Below are 22,248 nucleotides of genomic sequence, written 5' to 3'. Positions count from 1 at the left end.
AATAATGAAATATTATAAAGTAAAAATTTTTTATGGGCAAGATAATGTTGCATGGCTTGAGATGAATAAATTAAGATTTATAGTCAATTTTTGAATGATTTGGTTTTTTTATGTGTTCAATATTGTTTTTTAACTCTTGCTTATTTTTTATCTTAAAGTGGCAAAAAAGTCTATTTGGTATTTTGAACAGGGTTGCCACACACTCAGGGAACTCAGGGAATCTCAGGGAATTTTCAAACTGTAGAAAATCTCAGGGAAACTCAGGGAATCTCAGGGAAACTCAGGGAATTTTGGCATTTTTCTTTTAACTCAGGGAAACTCAGGGAAGTTTTGATTTTTTCTCTAAATTTCAGGGAAGTTTTTGAAAATCTCAGGGAAATTTTTTTCTAGATCTAGAATGAGGTTTAGTTAATCCAGTTTCAATATTTTGTTCAAAAGTAGTAATTTTTATTATTTAAGTGGTTATTTAGAATTGTTTTAGCCTTGCGGCTAGTTCTTCAATATTCTTAGTATTAACATTGTAGTTTTTTTAAGTTTTAAATTTATATTTACTTAAGTAAAATCAAACAGTTTAGAGAAATGAAAGTTGTTGTTAACTATTCATTGAAAAGTAAAAGTTTTCACAAAAAAGATGTAGAGTTAAAATGTGCTGCTTCTACTTTAATTCAAGATTTGCTAAATCAAGGTAAAGTTTCTAACATTTTGTTCAAGTCATTTCACAATGAATGTAAACTTTTTATATTTGCTATAATAAAAAAAATTAAAACAAGAATGAATGTTGGTTTGAACTTTTTAAGAAGTGCTGCTGTTTTAAATCCAGCATGTCTAATTGGAATGGGTAAAGACCGTTGTGTCAGAAACTTTACAAGGTTGGTCCAACAACTTGTCAGCATGAAGATACTAAAAGTAAAAGAGGGTGATGACAGCATTAATCAATACATTGATTTGTTAAGTTCTTCTAACACTCAAATACTTCTTGAAAAAAGTCAAAGTTTAGGCACCTTTTATTTTGACACACTCGATATCCCAAGCAAGTATAAAGATTTAACAAGAGTCCTTGAGGCTGTTTTTGTGCTTCACAATGGCCAGGCAAGTGTTGAACAGGGCTTTAGATTAAATAAGGAAGTAATATCAACTAATATGGGAGAGATGACAATAAGGTCCCGAAGAATGATCAAAGATCATCTATATGCAAACAGTCTAGAACCAAGCACAGTTGAACTAAGTTCTGAATTGTTAAAATTTGTAAAATCTTCTAGGGCCCAATATTTGGCATATCTTGAGCAACAGCGCTTTGCTAAAAATGTTCCAAATAAAGGTGATACTTTGAGCAAGTTAGGAGAACAAAAAGTAAACTTACAAAGCAACTCAAATGTTTGAATAAAGACTATGACAAATGTACTGCAGATACCAACAAACAGTCTGATTTAGAAGCAATGAAAGAATTATTAGCAAGAGGAATAGCTGCTAAGGACAACGCAAATAAACTTGAAAATAAAATTAAAACTATTGGTTTAGAAATTGCATACTTAAAAAAACAGTATTAAGATTTTTTTATCAGGTAATGTGAAATTGTTTTAAAATCAAAGTTATGTTTTCAGTTATTTAAAATAGATTGTGTATGAACATCTAAAAGACATAAAAAAAAATTTATTTTTAGATTATTTTGTATCAGTTGTTAGGTATTAAGTTGTACTTTGATATGAGATATTTCTTTAGCTATTTCTTTAAACTTTCTTTTTGCAGGTTTTTTTTACAATAATGTTAAGCTTTTAAGTTTTATTTACTGCATTCAGAACAGTTGCTAGGAAAGACATACAAGTCATAATGAAGTTATTATGTATGCATTTAAGTGAGTTCTTCGTGTGAAATTATTATTATAGTATAATTAAATTTTGTCAATTAAAATGTCAAACAAATTAAACTTTATTCTTTTATGTAGAAAGTTAACTAACAAGTTTACACAAAGTTGTGCAAAAATTTAGTTTTTAATTTTTAATTGGTTTAAACCTTTTAAGATTGAGTTTTTGAAAACAGTTTTTTTCATAAATTTAATGCAGAAGCATACACATACAACCTTCCTTTTATTATTAAAGAAGAAAAATGAGAATGAGGTATTAATAATTTGTGTTAGAAGAGAAAATTTTTTTTTTAAGATTTGAAAAATACTCAGGGAAACTCAGGGAAATTTAAGGTTACTCAGGGAAATTTTTGGTCACTCAGGGAAGATTTTTTGACTCAAAGAGTGGCAACCCTGTTTGAAAAACTTATTTAAGAAACAAATTGGTATACCTTAATAGTAGTAGATGCTGTCAATGTAATAAGATGTAAATGGAATAAATAAAATGTGTATAAGTTTAATAAAATGTAAAATTCTGTATTATATGTTTTAAAAATGCTCTGATTAAAGGTATAGTTCGCTTCTTTTTACAAAAAAATAGATTCTTAAAAATTACTATTTAGCTTTGTGATACTTTATTTTTTTGGATTTAGTTTGTCAAATATAAAATTATATATTTACTATTTACTCGTTTTTTCTAAAAATTAGCTTCGAACTTTGTATATTCAACAATGTTTCATAATGAGAATAATTTTCTTTGATATAAATTTACACACCTTTTAGTGAAAATGTATAACTTATATTGTTTTTTTTAACTTGAATGCTGTATGCCAGAATTCTAAATTAAAGAGTTGTTAATACTGAATAAACGTTTGTTTGTTTAAACTAAAAATTTAATGCTTGAATGATTAAGTGGCAACTATGCTGTATGCATTAACTTTCTTTAAATTACCCAACTTAATTTAAAAGTCCCTGATAAAAAAGTCCATATTGGTTGTTTAATACAAAAGTGTCTTTTAGTCCAAAATAGTAGTTTTTAACTTATACTCTTAAATTTATTATCTAAGTAAATCATTTTAATAAAGATGATGAGTAGGCCTTTTAGTATAGAATAATTTTGTGTTTTTTTTTAGTTTTTAGACAGATTTTAATACTTAAAAAAGTTAAAAAAGTTTATTTAATAATGTATATCTTATAGAGGTATTTAACTTATTATTTCAAGTAAAAATGTATTAAATATTTGTCATTTCACTAAGCATTTTATTATACCTTAAGTACATAAAAATTAAGTATAGTATTTTAACTAGACTAACCAGTTATTATTTTACTAAAAATAAACTCAGGATTTTTTTGCTTAAAGTTTAAAATGAAACAGTATAAGCATTTTGTTAAGATTTTAATCTAGAAACAAGTTTATTTTTAGGAATATTTATATAATTTAAGTCACAATAAATGCCTTTGTTTTTTAAGAACTTTCATATAAATTTTGGCCACTTTAAGTTACATTATATAATTTTTTACTTGAAAGGATCTCTTGGGTGTGTGTCATAAAAGCTAACTTTTTTGTGTGAGATTTTAAAAGAAATAATTAAATGTGCTAACAGGAAACTACTAATTATTTTTTATTATATCAGTATAGTTTTCAGGGTTTCTACTCAAGCTGATTTAACCCTAAAAAATAACATGTAAAAACTAGGAATTTGAGAAATTTTAGAAAAAAAACTGGAAAAACCTGGAATTGTGAATAAAAATGAGTAAAAAACCTTAAAAGTTTTTTTTTAACTATTTTTGGATGTTAAATAGAAAATTTTGATTTGACACCAAAAATTTACCATGGAAATAAAAATTTTTGTCATCATTAATTTCTTCATATTAGAAACACATTTAAAGTAGCTTTACAATATATTTCTAATGTTTTTATACTATTTGACACAGTTTCTTACCTTAAACGTAACTTTAAATTAAATGTAGACCCAAAATACGTACTTTTAAAAACCTAGAAGAAATTTGAAAAACCTGGAAAAAATTTTTAAAAACTAGTGGCAACCCTGTTTATAACACAGTTTTTTACCTTAAACTTAAGTCTAAACTAAAAATAGACACAAAATCAAGTATTTTAAAAACCCTAGAAGAAATTTCAAAAACCTATAAAAATTTGCCAAAAGTCAGTGGCAACCCTGTGTTAAATTAAATGCTTGTGGTATTTTAATGATTTTTTGAGTAGTGAATATTAAAATAACTGCAAAATATAAAAGTTTAATCTCATTTCAATAAAATAATTTTTAGTTTATAGAGCTTGAAGCAACAATTCTGAAATAGGGTTGATTAAAAGTAAGATACTCAGTATAATTTAAAGTTTTTTATAAACTCAGTGTAACTGAGGCTACTTTTTTTGTTAACAGGATGATTCAAGCCACTATAGTGGTATTTAAAAAGAAATTGGTTAATTTAGGTATTATCAAAAATCTCTAGTACTTATTTAAATCTCTAAAATATGAATAAGATATTGTTGTTCAATATCTAATAGTAAGATATTTTATAGCTAAATTTGTTCAAAAACTTAATTTTTATTGTTATTAAAAAGTTTTTAGATTTAAATACAAATTATTTAAGAAGTATATAAAGGGTTAAAAAATTGAGGATAGATAAGTATTGTTTAATATTGTTTAAGGTCACTAAGGACAGATTTAATTGAGTTTGCCAAGCACAAAAGATATCTCAGGATAAATTTAGTATGTGTGGGTAGTTTTTTGTATTTAATAAATGACAATCCTGTTAATTGTAAAACTAATTAAAGACTCTTATAAAGTATAGCTATTTAAAAACAAGTAGTTCTAAATAATGTTCAAGTTTACCTAAAGTTTAGCTTGTTAGTTTTATTATTGATTACCTGAAGTCATTCTTAGAGTCTACCATTTAAAAAAAAAAAGAAATTAGAGTCACAAATATATTGTTTAACAAAAAACTACACCTATGTTATCAGGGTTGCCACTTTACCTGAAAAAGTCTGAAGTTTAAATATTTAGGCTATAAAAAATTAAAAAAAAACCTGTTTTTTTGAAATTTTGAAAAAAAAAACCTGGAATTTTGAACAAAAATCTTTTTAAAACCTGAATATGTTAACAATTTTTGCATGTTAAATAGAAAAATTTTGATTTGACACAAAAAATTTACCATGGAAATAAAAAAATTTTGTCATCATAAAGTTTTTTTATTAAAAAACACATTTAAAGTAGCTTTACAATATCTTTTTATTCTAGAAGAAATTTGAAAACCTGGAAAAAATTTGCCAAAAGTCAGTGGCAACCCTGTGTTAAATTAAATGCTTTTGGTATTTTAATGGTTTTTTGAATAGTGAATGGTAAAATAACCACAGTATATAAAAGTTTAATCTCATTTCAATAAAATCATTATTAGTTTATAGAGCTTGAAGCAACAATTCTGAAATAGGGTTGATTAAAAGTAAGATACTCAGGATAATTTAAGATTTTTATAAACTCAGTGTAACTGAGGCTAGTTTTTTTTTTGTTAACAGGATGATTCAAGCCACTATAGTGGTATTTAAAATAAAATTGGTTAATATAAGTAAATTCAATTAAACTTAAATTGTTTTCAAGTTTCATTTATTTAAAGTTATTAATAAGTTAGTATTTAATTATGACTAGTAGTCCCAACAAATTAAGATACCAACATCCATGCCTTAAAAATTTGCAAAAATTTTAAAATATATACGTTAAATAAAACTACCATAATATAAATTGAAATTATTTCAGAGCTGCAAATTAAGAACTAAAGAAAGTAATATGTTGCAACAACAAAACTCAAACACCTTCATGGTTTCCCAGGAACATTCCAAAAATTCACAGGAAAGTTCCCAAGTTACATCTGAAGTAACAATAGTAAGTTTTTATAATTTGGATTTTAATTTTCACATACACCTGCTTGACATATAATTAATTTATTGGTTAAATGAAATAAAAGTTTCTAGACATTTTTCAAACCAGGAGGCCATGAGGTTTATTATTAATTTTCTATTATAAGTTTTCATTGCGATCATTTTTATCAGAAAAAGACTTATCACAAGCTATTGAATTTATAAATTATGCTATCAAAATTAATTAAGGTTGTAAAATAATAATTCTTTTCTAAATTGAGGAACATGCTTACTTGATAAATAATAATAAAGTTTAATTTTTGAAAATTTAGGTAGGTGGTTCCGACCCGTTGCCAAGTCCGACTTCTGTCAACTCAAAGAAGAGGAAAATGACCACTAATGATAAACTTCTGGTGAAAAAACCAAAAATGGACATTCTCTCTGTTGCCTGTGAACGCAGCTGCATCAAAATAGCTGTAAGTTGAAAGTATTTAATCAACATGTCATTGCTTTTCATTTTTTGCATTTTAGTACGTTACCCATAACTCAAGCAAGTCACACTCTGTGTTTTTAAGTCGAATAGTACATGAAGTGAATAAATAATTGATAAGCAATTTTCAAATAGTAAATAAAATTTTATGATCAGCCTAAGATAGACAATAATAATTGTCTTATTGGTACTTTGTTTACTATTTTTGCCTAAAATAGTAAAAACTAAGTATAAATAAGAAAGCAATTTATGTAACTTAAAATATAAAACAAATGTAACTCAGGTGGGTGGGGAAAGCAACGACAACCAGCAACCGAACCAGGACTTGGTTGACTTTTTAGTGCCAGGTGAAACTTTCCAACCCACACAAGATAATGATGTATACCTGGAGAACGTCAACGACCCAACTTCTGTTGTGGTTCCTATTACTCGTGACATTTTTGACAGGATGTGGGACAGTGAGTTGAGGACCAAAAAGTCGCTCAAGATCGGATGGCTGGATGTGAGTTTTAAAATTATGATGACATTAAATTTGTTTAAAAAAAAACTTGATGTTAATTGTTTTTACTAAATTAAGAACATAACTAGCAACAAACACTAAAAATTAAAGTAATGTCAATGCCTCTTAACAACTGAGCATTGAAAAAATAATTTTCCCTGGTAAAAAACGAATGCCATAATTTTTTCGACACAGATCTTCCGCGAACTGACGTGCGGAAAGATCAAGAACTGCGAGCTGACAGATACAGGCAATTCTTTCTACTTAAAGAAGGAAAAAATCATCAAGCTCAAGATGAAGTGCTTTACCTGCAAAACATGCCCCGTAAAGTTAGTGAATTTTAATATATAAAGTTTCATTAGAACAATATTCTATTAATTATTTATTGATCACCTATAAATTAAAATTTTAAAATTTAAACTAAAAGAAATAAGATTTAATTAATAAACTAAAATTGATATCTTAGTTGTTTAAACGAGTAAATCATTGCTTTGTAATAAAATTTGAAAATATAAAGTGAAAATTTATATTCTGCAAATTAGTACCAAAAAGATTGAAATAGCTTTGGTCGTCAGTAATAAAATTTTTAATCACAATCAGTATAACTTGAAAAAAATTCTTTACTGTTTTACTATATTTTTCTTTTTATTATATTATGATTTTTCACCTCGTTTAGTTTTATAAAAATGCAAATATATTTTTTTTACAGATGGGAAGGCATAGTTAACCCTGAATGGTTGATCCTTTGCAGGATTGGGACGCCCAAACACAAAAAAGGAGAAATCAGGAAATTGAGACTGAAGCCCCACCAGACCAGTGAGTGTATGCATGACTTTAAATAATTGTCTTTAACTGAAATAGTTTGGCTACTTTTTTGTCTTATAATTGGTTTAATGTTTGTTGTATTTCGTACAAACTTGTTTTGGTGTTCAGCACTTATTTTCTAATTTTCATCTGTTATCTTTTTTTCCACTTTTTAAATTTATTAATGTGATGCATATTGAAATGTTAATGTTTGTACTGTTTGTAAATTAAAAATAAAAAAACACAATATTAACCATTAGGTAAATACATCAGGCACAAATAATAACCACCCTTTTTTGTGAGACATTACCCATTTACTAGTCAATATTACAACAATTCAACTTTAAGATATATTTTATTTCTTTTTAATGTATGAAAAAGTGTTTTTTTTTTGTGCGTGTATTTCATTGAAGCAATAATTCAGTATTTTTTAATCGTTTTTTTACTCTAATTATACTTTCTGTATGTAGTATTAAAAGTTAAATTTAAAATGCTTGTTTAATAGAAAAGAAATTAACAACATTATAAATAAGAAACTTTTACACATACCAATTAGTAAGAAATTAACTTGTAAAGATAAGATGCTATAAAAATATTGAGCTAATAAATTCTTAATTTTTTTTGTAAAATTTAGTGATAATCTTTGAATTGGAAATTTTATTATCTCAATTTTTAATATATCTATAGTTTGCCAATTTAACAGCGTATAAGTTAGGATATGACAAACAAGTAACTAAATCAATTTAATATTTGATTTTTTTTTCTGACAGTTGTGGAAATATTATACTATTAACCATACTTGTCATAAAATGGTTTCACCTGTTTTATATTATTTAATACTAGATTTTAAAGTCAGTATGATAATAAGAAGTTGGGAAATTTAGAAAATACACTCTTTTCTTGAACTTATTTGTGCATGAATTTGTAATATTTATCGTGAACTTTTACATAAATAACTTATAAGCTTAATATTAAAGATACCAACTGTATATAAGATAATAACTAAAAAACTAGATGAAAGTTGAAATAAAATGGACAGCTTAGATTTTTTATATTTCTTTAGTTAAGTAAATAAAATTACCCAAAATAACATTTTCGTAATCACTTTATCTGTGTTTTAGTTTTGTTTCTTGCTAATAAGTACCCCTAAACCACCTTATTAATTTTTTTTAATTTTCCTTCATTTACTGTTAACATCTATAACCAAAAGTTATTATATTTGAGCAAATTAAGACAGTCATTCTATAATTGAAGTCATTAGTTTAAATTTTCTAGTAATCTTGTTTTCTTTTACCCTTTTGTTTTAGTTTTTTATATAACAATTCTTGGCTATAAAAATGTTTTTTTGATACTAATGTTGGAAAATTTATATAATTATAATTTTCTAATGCTAATAAGGTAAAACACTTATACTAATTTCAATTGTTTCTAAATTCTGGCTTAGCTGGGATAATTTTAATTTTTAGGTTTTTCCAAAATCTCTCAATTTCTCTTCTGCGATATGTTTATTAGTGCTGATTTATATTTTCTGCCTTGTTGATAGCTATACTTAAAAATGATATTTTTTATTTATAGTTGATTGCTGATAATATGATAAGTGGTATAAAAACGTTATTACTTAAGCTTTTAAGTTGTTAATTAATTATTTATATTTGTGACAGAAATGATCGGAGAAGCTCTAGAAAGTTCTAAAAGCTTGGAGGAAGTCAAGAAAAAGTTTTCAAAAAGTTTCGACCCTATGGCCTACAGAGCAGGTAACTATTATGATAAACAATTTTTTGTTATTTTATTAAATTATATGTTTTAATAAATAAGCATTATAAGTGAACAAAACCTGTCAAGTTAGTAATTTCTGTACACTGAGTCTTGTGCAATATTAAACTTTTTTGATTCCTTATTTAAAATAAAAAGCATGTATTTTTGATAATAAATTATTACTTACCAAAATTTTTGTATATACTTTTAAGTATACAGTTTTTTTACGTGACTTATACTTTATAAAATACATATAAGATATCCATACATATTCATATAATACTGATATGAGACCACGTACATTAGTAATTTCGTAATGTATTACAAACAACTTATTTTCGCAGGCAACTTGAAGGGAGTTATCACAGACAGTCTACTTTCGGGAGTAAAGCAGCGTTATAAAGCTCAAAAATCTAAACAGAAGAAAAACAAAGCGCAAAAGCAACCAGAGGTTAGTAATTCTACAAACTTTTACATAATTTATAACAAAAAGTACCAATTATGCATCACATTTATTTAATAAGTTTATAGTATATATAAAAATGTAAAGTTTGTTTAAAAAATAGCCGATTGCATTTTAAACATTACCATTTTTTAATTAAAATATTAAAATATCAACATATAAAAAATTTAAAAAATAGGTTGATATTTTGGACCCTGCAATGAGTTCAGACGAAAACAACCGAAAGAGAAAATATCTGGATAATCCAGCAACTCCCAACAAAAAGTTGCGTAAATTAACAGTGAACGGAAAGAAAACAAAACCAGTTGCCAAAAACGTGGTTGGTTTTTGAATGTTTTTCTAAGCAAATAACATTTCTGAGTTTTTATTATGCAAAGCTTAATACGTGAACTCTAATAAAAATAATATTTTTTTTTAAACCTGTAGACCAGTATCGTTCCATTTAAGACATGTAGACTTTAAAACTTCCTCTTTCAACCCAAGGTTCAAATGCAAAGCTTTTTGCCTTTTTCAATATTTCTTTTGCATTTACTACTAAGTTGCCAAAAAACCTGGGTTTGACAATTTAGGCTAAAAACCTGGAATTTTAAACAATCTGTACCTGTTACATTTAAGTTACCTTAAACTTAACTTTGAACTAAAATTAGACCCAAAAATGTATACTTTTAAAAACCTGAAGGAAATTTTGAAAACTTAGAGAAAATTTGTCAAAAACATTTGGCAACCCTGTTACTACCAAAATCTAATGTGTAAATTAGATTTTAATAAATCTAAAGCAGTTATATAAAACTATTGAGCCTGTATACTGTAAAATTATTTTATTGTTTTTAAAACTCATTCAAATTTCTTAAGTGCTAAACTATTAAACATCGCAGGTTCAGATGCCGAGTTTTTTTCCGGCAGCTTTGCCATCGACCAATTCGATCGAACATTTACCGTCTTTGGCCAATAGCAGCCGAGGGTCAACTCAAAGCAAACCTCCGCTGCTGGTGGAAGTTGTGTGTGACGATCCGAACAACCCGAGAGTTTTGAACGAGGTATTTATTATTACTTATTTAAATAATTTTTATTGATAAATATTTTAGAATACTAAAAATAACTTCAGTAGCATAATTCAATTTTCATAAAAATAAAATATAACAATTGAAAGTGTTCACTTTTAATTAGTTGCATTAAGTAACATCTAGCTGTATACAATTAACTAAAGTGAAAATTTTCGTTAAAAGTAGTTGAACTTTTATGTAAAAACAAACTAAAAATGTGTATAAGATCATTTTCATGATGCAAGTTATTTTCTACTTATTATTAATCTACAAACTTTAAAGCTAAGTAATAATTTTATTTTTTAATGAATTACAGAACAGTAATGGTTGGAAAGAAAATTGTTTTTCATCGAACAAAAGCGTAGACGAGACGACAAAATACCAGCAATTAGTAAGACAAGACAAAGAATCTAGCCATTTGATATCTGAAACTATAAAAGAAGCTGCTCAGGTTTTTTGTTGTAGTAGATCAGTTTAATTGTTATTAAAAGTTATTTTTAGAGCCATAAAAAAACATAAAATAACATGATTTTAAGATGTGATCAAGGAAAAAATAGTATTCTTTTAGTAAAAACCAATTTTTTAGCTGTAAGTAACTATGCATAGTATATTTTTTATTGTTAAAATTTTAAAGTATATTTGTGCCTTACAATACATACTACTTCACAGAATATCCGCAAGCTGGAAAAGAGAAAGATGAACAAGAATAAACGAGATGAAGTGGAACAGTTGAAGAAAAAACTGGAACAATGCCAGACCCGGTTCGGCACCATCAGCACCAACCAGCAGGTTGACATTGTTGGAGGACATAACTTGTTGCAAACAGCGCCTCCAACCGGAAATTCGGGTGAGCTGGTGTACTACCCTCAATATTACAGCAACCTGATCAGCCAAACTGATCTAAACAAGAAAATTGAGTCGACAAAATTGCTGAAGGAAATAAACCAGCAATTGATGAGGCGAGACAGAGAGTATAAGAATTTAATGGCTGATACTAGAAAAGTAGCGTTTCAGGTAAGAACTACGGTTAACTTTATTTCGTAAAAAAAAAATGAAAAACTTTTTAAACACTTACAACTATACAGTTATATACAATAGTTAGAACTTATGTTAAGATCAATAAAAATTAAATGTTAAAAAACTAATAGCTAACTTTTGAAAATTTTTCTGCTTTCTATATAGTGTATTATACTTAGTTTAATCTGTGAAAAACCTTTTTTGTTGTAACTGATCATTTTAATTTTTAATATCAGTTATTTTCATAGCCATTGAAAATCATTTTTAAGATGTCATCAAGGAAAAAAAATATTCTTTTAGTAAAAACCAATTTTCAGCTGTGAATAACTCTGCCTAGTACATTTTTTATTGTTAAAATTTTATAGTATACTGAATAGTTGTGCCTTACAATACATAACTACTTCACAGATCGTCTGTAAGCTGGAAGACAACTACAAGAAGAAAAGGAAGAAACGAAATGAAGAGAGAAAGTTGAAGAAAAAGCTGGAACAATGCCAGACTCTGTTCGGCACAATCAGCAACAACAAGCAGGTTGTAATCGTTGGAGGACAAAACTTTTTGCAAACAGCGCCTCCAACCGGAAATTCGGGTGAGCTTGTGAACCAACCTCAATCCGACCGAAACAACCTGATCAGCCAACCTGAACGCAGCAACCTGATCAGCCAACCTGACCGAAACAACCTGATCAGCCAACCTGACCGAAACAACCTGATCAGCCAACCTGAACGAAGCAACCTGATCAGCCAAACTGAACGAAACAACCTGATCAGCCAACCTGACCGAAACAACCTGATCAGCCAACCTGAACGAAGCAACCTGATCAGCCAACCTGAACGAAGCAACCTGATCAGCCAAACTGACCGAAGCAACCTGATCAGCCAACCTGAACGAAGCAACCTGATCAGCCAACCTGACCGAAACAACCTGATCAGCCAACCTGAACGAAGCAACCTGATTAGCCAACCTGAACGAAGCAACCTGATCAGCCAAACTGAACGAAGCAACCTGAACAGCGTAAACAACAATGAGGAGCAAAGTTTCGAAACATTCGACCTCTCTGAATTCGATCCTTTCAGTGATCCTCATGACACAGTTAGTTTACAAAACGATGATCCTCAAGCCCCGGTTTCTTACGATCCTTGTACTGAAACGTGGTATAAATATTACTAATGTTGTATCGTCAAATAGTAGTTGTGGTATTATAGTAGATTTTTGTAGGATTCTAAATAAATTTCATCTACTATAGAATAACCTTGTGTAGTTTGTGTACAAAATGGTAAAAAAATATTGAAAATCAGCTGCATATTTCAAATTCAGCACTATAAAGCTTACACTTGATATTATTTAGAATAATACTATCGAAAATAGTTTTTATGCAGTAGAATAAAAATAAATAATAAAAAAACTATGAAACATTTAACTAACAGTCGCAGTAGCTAAGACTTCGAATTACCAATAATGAATGAACTAAGTTTTTTCTAAACTAACTTTACTATACCTATTCAATCGTATCTAATGTAGTGTTTTAACTTATACTATACGTTATGAAATTACAAATCAAACTAAAAGTTATACTACTTAAAAATGATACAACTAACAAAACTAACATTGCAAATTGGTACCGAATTTATATTAGTTTATTTCGACTCGTTTTTCAGTTTTTTGTTATACTTATCCAAGTTTTATTGTTTTTATACTTAGATGTTTTTAAGTGCGGCATATCGAGTTCTATAGAATATTTTGCTTAATCATTTTCGCTTATTTAGTATAGTTTATAAGCTCCTCACAGTGTTTGCTAATTTCGTATGTTACTTTTGTTATTTTTATATTATACATATTTCACTTATTTACTTATAAAGAAAGAATTTATTTTAAAACTACTAACAAAACAGTATGTTAATTTAATATATAATTGAAATATTAATATTGAAATAAGACTAATCTTAACCACAGGGTTGCCAAAAAATCTGGAATTACCTGGAATTTGACAATTTAGTCTCAAAAACCTGGAAAAAACTGGAATTTGAGAAATTTTGGACAAAAACCTGGAATTCTTAACAATTGTAACGTTATGAGTAGTAAAATTTAAAGTTGTAACAAAAAATCTATTGTATAAATAAAAAAAATTGTTTTCATCAAAAAATGTTTATTAAAAAACACATTTAAAGTATCTTACAGTATCTCTTCTATATTTTATAATTAGAACAGTTTTTTTATCTTAAACTTAACTATAAACTAATAATAGACCCAAAAATGTATAGTTTTAAAAACTTAGAGGAAATTTTGAAAGCCTAGAGAAAAATTGCCAAAAACGTTAGGCAACCCTGGGTTATGAATAAATTTAAGACTTATAATTACAAGTACATCCTTTTTTTTTACAGCTACTTTTGAGTTTCTGTCTGGAGAAAAACTTCTTTAATTATACAACAAAAGCACCCTGTGCAAAGTTTTAAATGATTTGAAAAAACTTTCACATTGGCTCCAACAAATTTTTTTAAAACCTACCCAATGCAAAATGTATAGGATCAAAAAAATGTGACCTTCAAATTTTTAACTGAAATTGTTTTTACATGTGGCCAATTTTAACACAAACACAATGTGAAAAATTTAAAACGGTTTAAAGAAAGTTTTATGGTCGCATTTAAAAAAAAAGAGCTATAAAGTTCAAGAAAACTAACAAAAAGTGAAAAAAATTATACAAAATCAAGAAATGCCACCATAATTTTTGTTTTTCTTTAACTTGTTTACAATGTTTTTGTGTGATAATTGACCACATGTAAAAAAAATGCAGCTTAAAACTTATGGTCGCGTTTTTGAATCACATACATTTTGCATTGGGGTAGCATTTAGAAAATCGTTTTGTGCCAATGTGAAAGTTTCTTCTAATCATCTAAAATTTTGCACAGGGTGTTTTTATGATATTTCCAAAACATATTTTTTTATCCAGTAAGAAAATGAATGGTAGCTGTAAAAATTAAGCCCCCTAAAGCACAGCAATAATGTATATTTAATAAATTATACTATAAACCACAGTTTTATACATACTTTTCTTATGTGATATGTTTCTATTTTATATATTTTTTAGAAAAACTTTACTTAAATTTAAATATCTTACATAATTTTAGAACTTTTCAATGTTATATATTTTATGAGTGAATTTACTCCTAAAAATATATCATTTACAAAAATTCACTCAAAAATATACAACATTTGTAAATTTATAAATTCATTATAAACAGGGTTTTCACTCAACCTGGAAACTTGAAAAAACTTTAAAGTAGTTAAATAGTACATTTTCAATGTTTTTATGCTATTTAACACAATATCTTACCATTAACTAAACTTTAAACTAAAAATAGACCCAAAAATATAATAAAAATAATTATAATAAGTTAAAAAGAATATTATCACAAATCAAGGAATTTATTATACTATCAGTACATTTTGTTTAGGTACAGTTTGTTTTACTGTGGAGCGATATAAAAAAAAAATTTAACGCAGAATTTTGCTATATATAAAAAAAAGACTTTTTACCGTTTAAATTTGCAATACTATAATTTAAGCTGTATCTGTTAGATTTATGTTTGGACTATTTGAATTCGATTTTACAAAATTTATAACGCATACCAATAGCCATATATCCACTAAGTATATTTATATATATCCACTAAGTATATACTGCTGTTTTAGACGATTACAGGGCTGTCTCTTACTCGCTCAGACTAGTTAAAAAAATTCAATGCAAAACTTTGACTAGTGTATACTTTATGTGTACATTTATGTATGTAATCTATAAAAAAGCAAAACAAACTATATTTATTTTGAACGACTTTTTAATGATGAACTGAATTCGTTTCTACGATAATTTATATAAATCCAATGGTTGAACTGGAAAATTCAACATCAAAAATAACTGTAAGCAGGCAAAAACGTTGCTATGACTAACTGTTGATGCCTTAACATTGTTAAGTTTTAAGTGTAATGCTGCAGTTAAAAAATAATCCAGATAGCGGTTACTGAGTATCTCCGGCCAAAATCATATGTGGGCTTCAGCTACTAAATAGTTTAGAATTTCTGAACAAGCCAAGTAAGTTATCCAATCCAGCAGTTCAAACCATTAGAAAATATGGAAGATCAAAGAAGAGGCGCTTCAAACAAGATTTGTGTAAAATTTAGAAAAGTTAACCAGAATAATATTAAGTTGTAGTCCCTTTATGTTGGTAATGAATTCCTACTGCAGAATCAGAGTAAATCTCATCCTCGAAAACATAAAAAGAGTGAAGTGATAATGGCGGTGCTACGACTCTATCAATTTATAATCAGATTTTTTGGTTAACAGGTACTCACACAGTGAAACATAAAAAGATTGTACAGTCTAATGTCAAACGGTACTGATTCAAAGGCGTTTCATGGTAGCCATAGAAGTCTACCAAGCCATAAAATTTGTATTACCTGAATGAAATTGATAATTTTTCCAATGTCGCCACTACCGGTAGACCTGTTGCAAATCAACCAGAAGAGCCTTCCTATTATAATCATTCCAGCAGGAAATATCGAGTCACCTGCCTTACATCGATTGAGGGACCATAATGCGCCATGAAGACTTGAACAGATAAAGGGAAAAGTAGCAGACGATGAGCATTTCTGATTGGATAGAATGAACTCAGCATGGAATTCTAAATAATTAAAATTTTATGTGTGCTTTTTCACAGCTTTTTTATCAAGATAATTGCTTTGGACTTTTTAAGCTCTACTTTGCTAAAATTATTTCTAATTTAATTATTATCAGCTTTTTTATTAACATTCATTGCATAAATAAACTGAATTAATAAAATAAGGTGTTATTTTTAATTATTTGTACACTTTTATGTTTTTTGTAAAGTTTCATGATTGAAAGTAAGTTAAACCGGAGAATTAAATTTATTATAGAAAAAAATTCTTTTTTTTAAATACTTTATTAACAAAAAAAACCTGAAAAGATAAAAAACATAGATATAAATAACATAAATAAATATTATACATTATTCATAATATAAACACAGATATATACAGGGTTGCCACACACTCAGGGAATTTTCAAGTTATAGAAAATCTCAAGGAAGTTTTAAGACTTTTTTAAAAATCTCAGGAATTTTCTTTCTCTATCTAGAATAAGATTTAGTTAATCCAGTTTCAATATTTTGTTCAAAAAATTTAATTTTATTTATTTTTAAGTGGTAATTAAAAAATTTTTCGCCTTGCGACTAGTTCCTCAAAATTCTTAGAATTAACATTTTAAAGTTTTAAATTATATTTATCATGACTGAAGTTAAACAAAAACAAGCAATTTAGAGAAATGAAAGTTGTGGTTAACTATGCATTGAAAAGTTTTTATAAAATTTTTGTATTTAGTTACTTATGTAGTTGAATAAAATATATGTTGTGCTATAAGTCCTTGTTTTTATAATAAAGTTATTTGTTTACAATTACTTGTTTTCAGTAAAAAAATCAAAAATGAGCATAGTTTAGTGTTGTTTTACTTTTACATTAGAGGTTAAATTTTTATTTGTATTAATTACAAAATTATCTGTAATGATAATTTATTTTTTAAAGTGAGTATTTTAGTATATTAAAGTTTTTAAAAAAAGTAATCTATTTTCTATTATGTATAAAGTTAACTAACAAGTTTACACAAAATTTATGCACAAATTTTCTTTTTTAATCTCAATTGATTTAACGTTTTAACATTTAGTTTTGGAAAACATTTTTTCATAAGTTTAGTAAGCATTTAATGCAGAAGCATACACATACAACCTTCATTTTATTATTAAAGAAGATAAATGAGCATAAGGTATTAGTAATTTGCGCCAGAAGCAAAATAAGGATTTAGAACAAACTCAAAAAGATTAAGTTTACTCAAGGAAGTTTCTGGTCACTTAAGGAAGATTTTTGACTCAAAGAGTGGCAACCCTGTTTAAATAAATATTTTATATTCAGTATTTTATTAATGTGAATACATAAATTATTACTTTTAATTATTGTCTTACTTAAAAAAGCGTTATTAGTTTGTTTTTGCAAATAGGTGAAAAATAAATAATTGAATTTATCTAAACAGCCCAAAAATATTAAGTTTAATAGTACATTAAGTTTGTTATTAATTAAATAGGTAAATATTTAAATTTATTTGTTGAGTTTTATATATTGTTGCTAACTTTTAAACATTTTATTTAATACTTGGTTTCATGACAGTATTTAGAGTAGTCTTATATATTGAAATTTTATATTTTACGTTAAATAAAGTTAGTACTATTTGATAAATATGTATTGTAGGTGTCTTGTATTTTTTAAAACTAATATTGAATTCAAATTTTGTTTTTGAACTTAATGTGAACAATACCAAATGCTATTTTATTTTTTAGTTTGGGTGAATAAATCAAATTAAAAAAAACAAATAATTAACTAGATTTTACTTTAGAAAAGGTTTTGACAGCTTTTTTCTGGTGCATAACTTCATTAAAAAATATAACAAAATAAATTTCAATTTTTTTAAATTTATTTGAGTACTTTCGGAGTAAGGACTGTCAAAAATTGTATCTTACTAAGTAAAACTGAATAGAAATTGAAATAAAATCATACTGTAGGTTTAAGTTATAAAGTATAAAATGACGTAATAATCGAATGTTTAAACTAACCATAATGCTTATACTTTGCTGTACTAATAAAATTCGTTAGATTAAAATCTAACTAAAACAAACCAGCGAAAAAATGAAACTACACTTTAAAAAAATTTATAGAGAAACTAATTATTTAATAAATTATTATAAGGATTTGAAAAGTCTAGTTTGGTATACGAACTTTTCTGCTTACATAAACTGGGCCTTAAAGATTGAATGAATAAGGCTTTTAGAATATGTAGCTGAAAAGAGTTCTTCGCTCTCACTAATACTGAAAGGTTCTCATTTTTATAATTTTTAGCACGCTCAGGATTGTCCAACAAATGTTGCCCAATCGCTGAGAAGTATTTTTTGTTGGTTTCTTCGATCGACCATCAAACTAGCTTTTCATACTGTAGTTAAAACTTTAAACTATGATATTATTTCAATTCAGTTCTACTTAGTATGATACAATTTAATAAGCCTTACTCCGAAAGTACTCCAATAAATTTAAGAAAAAATGAAATGTGTTTTGTTATTATTAAAAAATAGGTTTTGTAAAATTTTTTGTGATGCAGAAAACTTTCAAGATAAAATTTTAACTTATTTTGCAATTTAGTGAACTATTTTTATATTTTTTCAATGTTTATCAACTTTTTTTTTTGCAGACCTGTTTCCAGTCTCCACCAAAACAGAAGAAAAAATACAAATTCAAATTATCGCAATTATTTGCCGAACAAGGAAGATTAACTGAAATATTTGTACATCTTTATTTTATTAATTTGTAAACATGGTCTTGAGGAAACTACCAAACAGTTTTTCAATAAGTTAGTTCATGGTGTTTTGTTATTCTGAGACCATAAACATTTTTGTTTTAATAATTTAAAACACTACAGTTCTTACAAAAATTTATAAAAAATATATGTTTAATATAATGTTTTATAGAAATAGTAAAATACATAATTTAAATTAAGTTTATATAGAGTGTACAACAAAACACACAAAAGTTATAGTTTCTTATAATAGTAAATTAAAAAGAGTTATTAAAAAAAACAACTCAATTTTTTTTCAGAGTGTACAACAAAAGTCCATCGCAACAAAATATTGACATCTTTGTAATAAAATGGTTAAAAAATGAGTAACAATACAGATATCTAAAAAGCATGTAAGTAGTTAATGTACTAAGTAGAATATTGTAAGTAGAATAATGTACTTAAGTTTACATTGGTTTAAATTTGTTTTTCTATTAGCAAAGTTAAAATCAAAGTATTTGTTATAACAATTGTTTTCAACGAGTTTATTTAGAGATTTTGGATCTAAACGGTTTTTAAAACATTAAAAAACTAGCAGTATTGTTACTTATTGAATTAAGTCAAAAAAAAAACTATTTAACTTTATATACAAATTCGCTGTGATAGTTAATTTAAACAGGAATTGGAAGCGAATCAGATTTCAGAAAGAAATACCCAACAAATCGAACCTGGGCAACAACCACAAGAAAATGAAAGAAAGGCGGAAGTATGTTTAAAAGAATAAATTAGTATAAGTTCATAAGTATGTATTGAGATTTAATAAGTTTATGACGGGGTTAAAAATTGAAGTTTTCATAAATTTTGAAACCATTTTATAAGCTTGTTGTTATCTATTTTTTTTATAAAATGTAGATCTTGAATTAGTTGCAACTGTAAATAGTTTAAAAATGAAACATCTATTATAAAGGTATTTTTACTTTTTGAAATTATCTTTATTTTTTGAAAAAAAAAATTCATACAAGTTTTGAAATGTTATTTAGTTTTTATCTCAATTAATTTTCATCAAGTTAATAAATGTCATTTGCCCATCAGTAGTTATTAACAATTTTAAAACAGCCAGTTTTCGATAATGTACACCTTAGTGAATTGAAGTAAATGATGTTTATTTGGTTCTATTGTATGTTGTTTTTTAAATAGTACTCAACTTTGAAAACTTTAATTTTTGTTCAGATTATTATTTTTTACTCAATAACCTAGTGTGCACTGACGCTTTTAGATATCTATTTTGCATGTTTTGAGATAGTTTTAAAGCCACTAAAATAATTTTGCTCTATGTATAAGATTTAAACAATGCATTTTATTTCTTAAAAAACTTGTCAGTTTTAATCTCATGTTCTTATTAGTTCACGTATTTTTCGAGTTTGACTTTGATATAAAACATTGTTTTTTATCATTTCGTAACTAAAATAATACATCCTTTCTTTTATTTAGGGTTGCCATAAAACTTGGAATTTGATAGTTTAGGCTAAAAAATTCTTGTAAAAATCTGGAATTTGAGAAGTTTATAAAAAAAACTTAAATTTTCAACAAAATCACTAAAAAACCTGGAATTTTTAACAATTTTTACATGATAAGTAGTATCACGATTTGTACAAAAATCTATAACATATATAAAGAAATTTGCCATCATCAAAAATTTTTGTTATTAAGATACTCATTTAAAGTCGCTGTACATAATTTTTCAATGCTATTGTACTACTTAAAACAGTTTTTATCCTTAAACTATACTATATATTAAAAATAGACCCAAAAACGTTTAATTAAAAAAACCTGGAAGAAATTTTCTTAAATACCAATGGCAACCCTGTTATTCGCAAAAACCTACTCTTTGTAAAAAGTGTGGCCTAACCAGGGTGTAACAAGCTAGTCGATAACACGATATTTAACAAAATTATTTATAACCAGCTGCTGATATTAGTGTATAAACCACTACCTTAGTTTATAAACTACCATTAACCGTTTTATAACATTAAATTTCTTAAATATTAGATATACTATGTAATACATTATTGTCACATATTTTTATAAAAATAAAAAAAACATATGAGTAAACTTTTACTATTGACTCATAATGTTGTTTTATTAGTAGCTATAGTTCAGTCTTAAAAATTGTCTTAAATTGTCACTAATCAGTACATACATTTAATTTTTAACACTTAATTAGCTTCTTTGTTTTTGCTGCGTAACAAATTAGTTTTTTTTTCAGAATTATAGAGCAGAAGTGAATGATATGAAGAAACAACTTCAACAAATGAAAAATTTTAAGAATAAATTTGAAAATAAGCAACTATCACATTTTTACTAAAATTATGATGAATTTAGATAATGCATGTCAATTTATAGAAGTTATTTTGCTTTTTTTTTACTAATCATAATTTAAAAATGGTGTTTTAAAGTTTAAATCAAATTAACGGAATGTTTTTTAAAGTAAAATTGTTTAAATTGCGATATTTTGAAGATTTAGGCTGCTTTTTGGTTGATTTTTAATCTTTTTAAATATCTTTGTTTTGTAGAAAAATTAATCGTTTTAAAACTTTTTGATACCTCAAAAGTTTTATATACAGTTTGAAATATTTAGTTTTTATTTTAGCAAAAAAAAATTGCGTTCAAGTATTAACAGCTGTTATTTTGATTCAATTTTTATTTTTTGACTTGATAAATAATTAAGCAGATAGTTTTTTCTGTTATACTTCTTGATATTTGTATTCTCTGATCAATTTGTAAGTTTTTAAATAAAGCTAGAAAAATTATTTTTTGTGTTGGTAAATATTAAAAAAAAGCTGCTATATTTATCAAAAATTGTTCTATTAGTATTTTTATTAAGTATATTTTGTAATAAACTGATGAAAAATAATCATAAATTAAGACTGTTGAGTCGTATACATGGAAATTTATTTAACATAAAAAGACCTTAATATATAAATATTTCAAAAATTTGTTTTTTACATTGATAAATGATCCAATTAAACACTTGATTGATAGTCCAATTGATTATATTACGTTATGCTAATAAATTATT

General features: G+C 26.2%; 1 protein-coding gene across 1 annotated transcript; it reads left to right on the top strand.

The window, feature by feature from the left end:
• Positions 1 to 5,617: 5,617 nt before the first annotated feature.
• LOC145829498 (uncharacterized) lies at positions 5,618 to 21,561 on the top strand. The gene is made up of 16 exons (XM_082937313.1): positions 5,618 to 5,739; positions 6,047 to 6,190; positions 6,488 to 6,706; positions 6,899 to 7,032; positions 7,413 to 7,519; positions 9,169 to 9,261; positions 9,607 to 9,713; positions 9,904 to 10,044; positions 10,601 to 10,762; positions 11,085 to 11,219; positions 11,438 to 11,782; positions 12,194 to 12,877; positions 19,086 to 19,244; positions 19,490 to 19,582; positions 19,849 to 19,935; positions 21,436 to 21,561. Exons 1-13 carry the CDS (start codon positions 5,644 to 5,646, stop codon positions 19,203 to 19,205), a joined length of 2,487 nt encoding a protein of 828 aa, XP_082793439.1. The 5' UTR covers positions 5,618 to 5,643; the 3' UTR covers positions 19,206 to 19,244; positions 19,490 to 19,582; positions 19,849 to 19,935; positions 21,436 to 21,561.
• The last annotated feature ends 687 nt before the right edge of the window (positions 21,562 to 22,248 follow it).

This window comes from Thalia democratica, chromosome 2 (genome assembly GCF_965202585.1).
Source record: "Thalia democratica chromosome 2, ktThaDemo2.hap1.1, whole genome shotgun sequence".
NCBI classification, from domain to species: domain Eukaryota; kingdom Metazoa; phylum Chordata; class Thaliacea; order Salpida; family Salpidae; genus Thalia; species Thalia democratica.
The sequence above is the reverse complement of the archived record's forward strand: the minus strand, read 5'-3'. Positions and strand labels throughout refer to the sequence as shown.

Excerpts from the sequence above, each read along its gene's own strand:
- LOC145829498 (XM_082937313.1), top strand. The coding sequence starts at position 5,644 with ATGTTGCAACAACAAAACTCAAACACCTTCATGGTTTCCCAGGAACAT. Across the intron at positions 10,045-10,600 it reads AACCAGTTGCCAAAAACGTG|GTTCAGATGCCGAGTTTTTT; the intron begins GTTGGTTTTTGA and ends TAAACATCGCAG. Across the intron at positions 11,783-12,193 it reads CTAGAAAAGTAGCGTTTCAG|ATCGTCTGTAAGCTGGAAGA; the intron begins GTAAGAACTACG and ends ACTACTTCACAG.